The following is an 887-nucleotide window of genomic DNA, read 5'->3' on the forward strand; positions in this document are numbered from 1 at the left end:
TGAAGCTATGTCTACTATTATGATCCGTTGAATTTTCTGAATATTGGGATGCAGATTAGAATTGTCCAAAGGGGGGTTCGTTTAGCATGAGACACTTGAAATAACTAAAGGATAAGTTAAAAAGAAAGTAGAAAGAAAGTGAGGTCATAGAAAACTATTCCTGCTAAAAAGTAAGCGAGGATTGAGAGTCAGAGCTAAACATTTCAGATGTGTGTATCTCACACTGCACTGTCACTTTCATTCATGTACCTTTGTTATTCATGTTTCATTATCATATGTTTCTTAATGCTCTTAATGTCCGATATTTTTGTAAAGCACTTTGAATTGCCTTGTGTTGAAAGGTGCTATATAAATACACTTACCTTGCCTTGCCTTGATGCTCTCATGACATTTACCCGGTGTCCTGGTGTCTCAACAGGCCATGATCATTGCTTTTAGCTCGGACATGATTCCCCGGCTGGTCTACTACTGGTCCTTCTCTGTGTTTCCCTACGGACATCACTCCAACCACACCATGCAGGGCTACATCGAAAGCTCGCTGTCTATATTCAACATCAGCGACTTCTCTGATCGGAGCATGCCCATGAGGACACCTTACAACATCACCACCTGCAGGTACACATGTTTGTTTTAAATATTTGTATCGAAGACACATTGCACATAGACAAGACATTTTTGGACATCGATGGGAACAACAGTTACAGAATCAAAACAACCACTGATCGTCTTTGTCTTAGAGCCATACTTTTGCTTTGAAATGTTTTCCCTGTTGGTTCGTCTCTTGAAAAACACATTCATAAACAAACCAGTAAAGGTATGAACATTGGTGTGTGTGTGTGTGTGTGTGTGTGTGTGTGTGTGTGTGTGTGTGTGTGTGTGGATTGTAA

The 887-nt window shown here is 40.1% G+C and overlaps 1 protein-coding gene across 1 annotated transcript in view; it reads left to right on the plus strand.

The window, feature by feature from the left end:
• Positions 1 to 373: 373 nt before the first annotated feature.
• LOC104944078 (anoctamin-6-like) overlaps positions 374 to 887 on the plus strand; it is a 1598-nt gene continuing 1084 nt past the window's right edge. Inside the window, exon 1 of the mRNA XM_010769556.1 lies at positions 374 to 615. Within this exon, the coding sequence (XP_010767858.1) occupies positions 422 to 615 (194 nt within the window). The 5' untranslated portion in view covers positions 374 to 421. The remainder of the gene's footprint in view (positions 616 to 887) is intronic.

Source organism: Notothenia coriiceps, unplaced genomic scaffold (genome assembly GCF_000735185.1).
Source record: "Notothenia coriiceps isolate Sejong01 unplaced genomic scaffold, NC01 NC01_scaffold00007460, whole genome shotgun sequence".
In the NCBI taxonomy this organism is placed as follows: domain Eukaryota; kingdom Metazoa; phylum Chordata; class Actinopteri; order Perciformes; family Nototheniidae; genus Notothenia; species Notothenia coriiceps.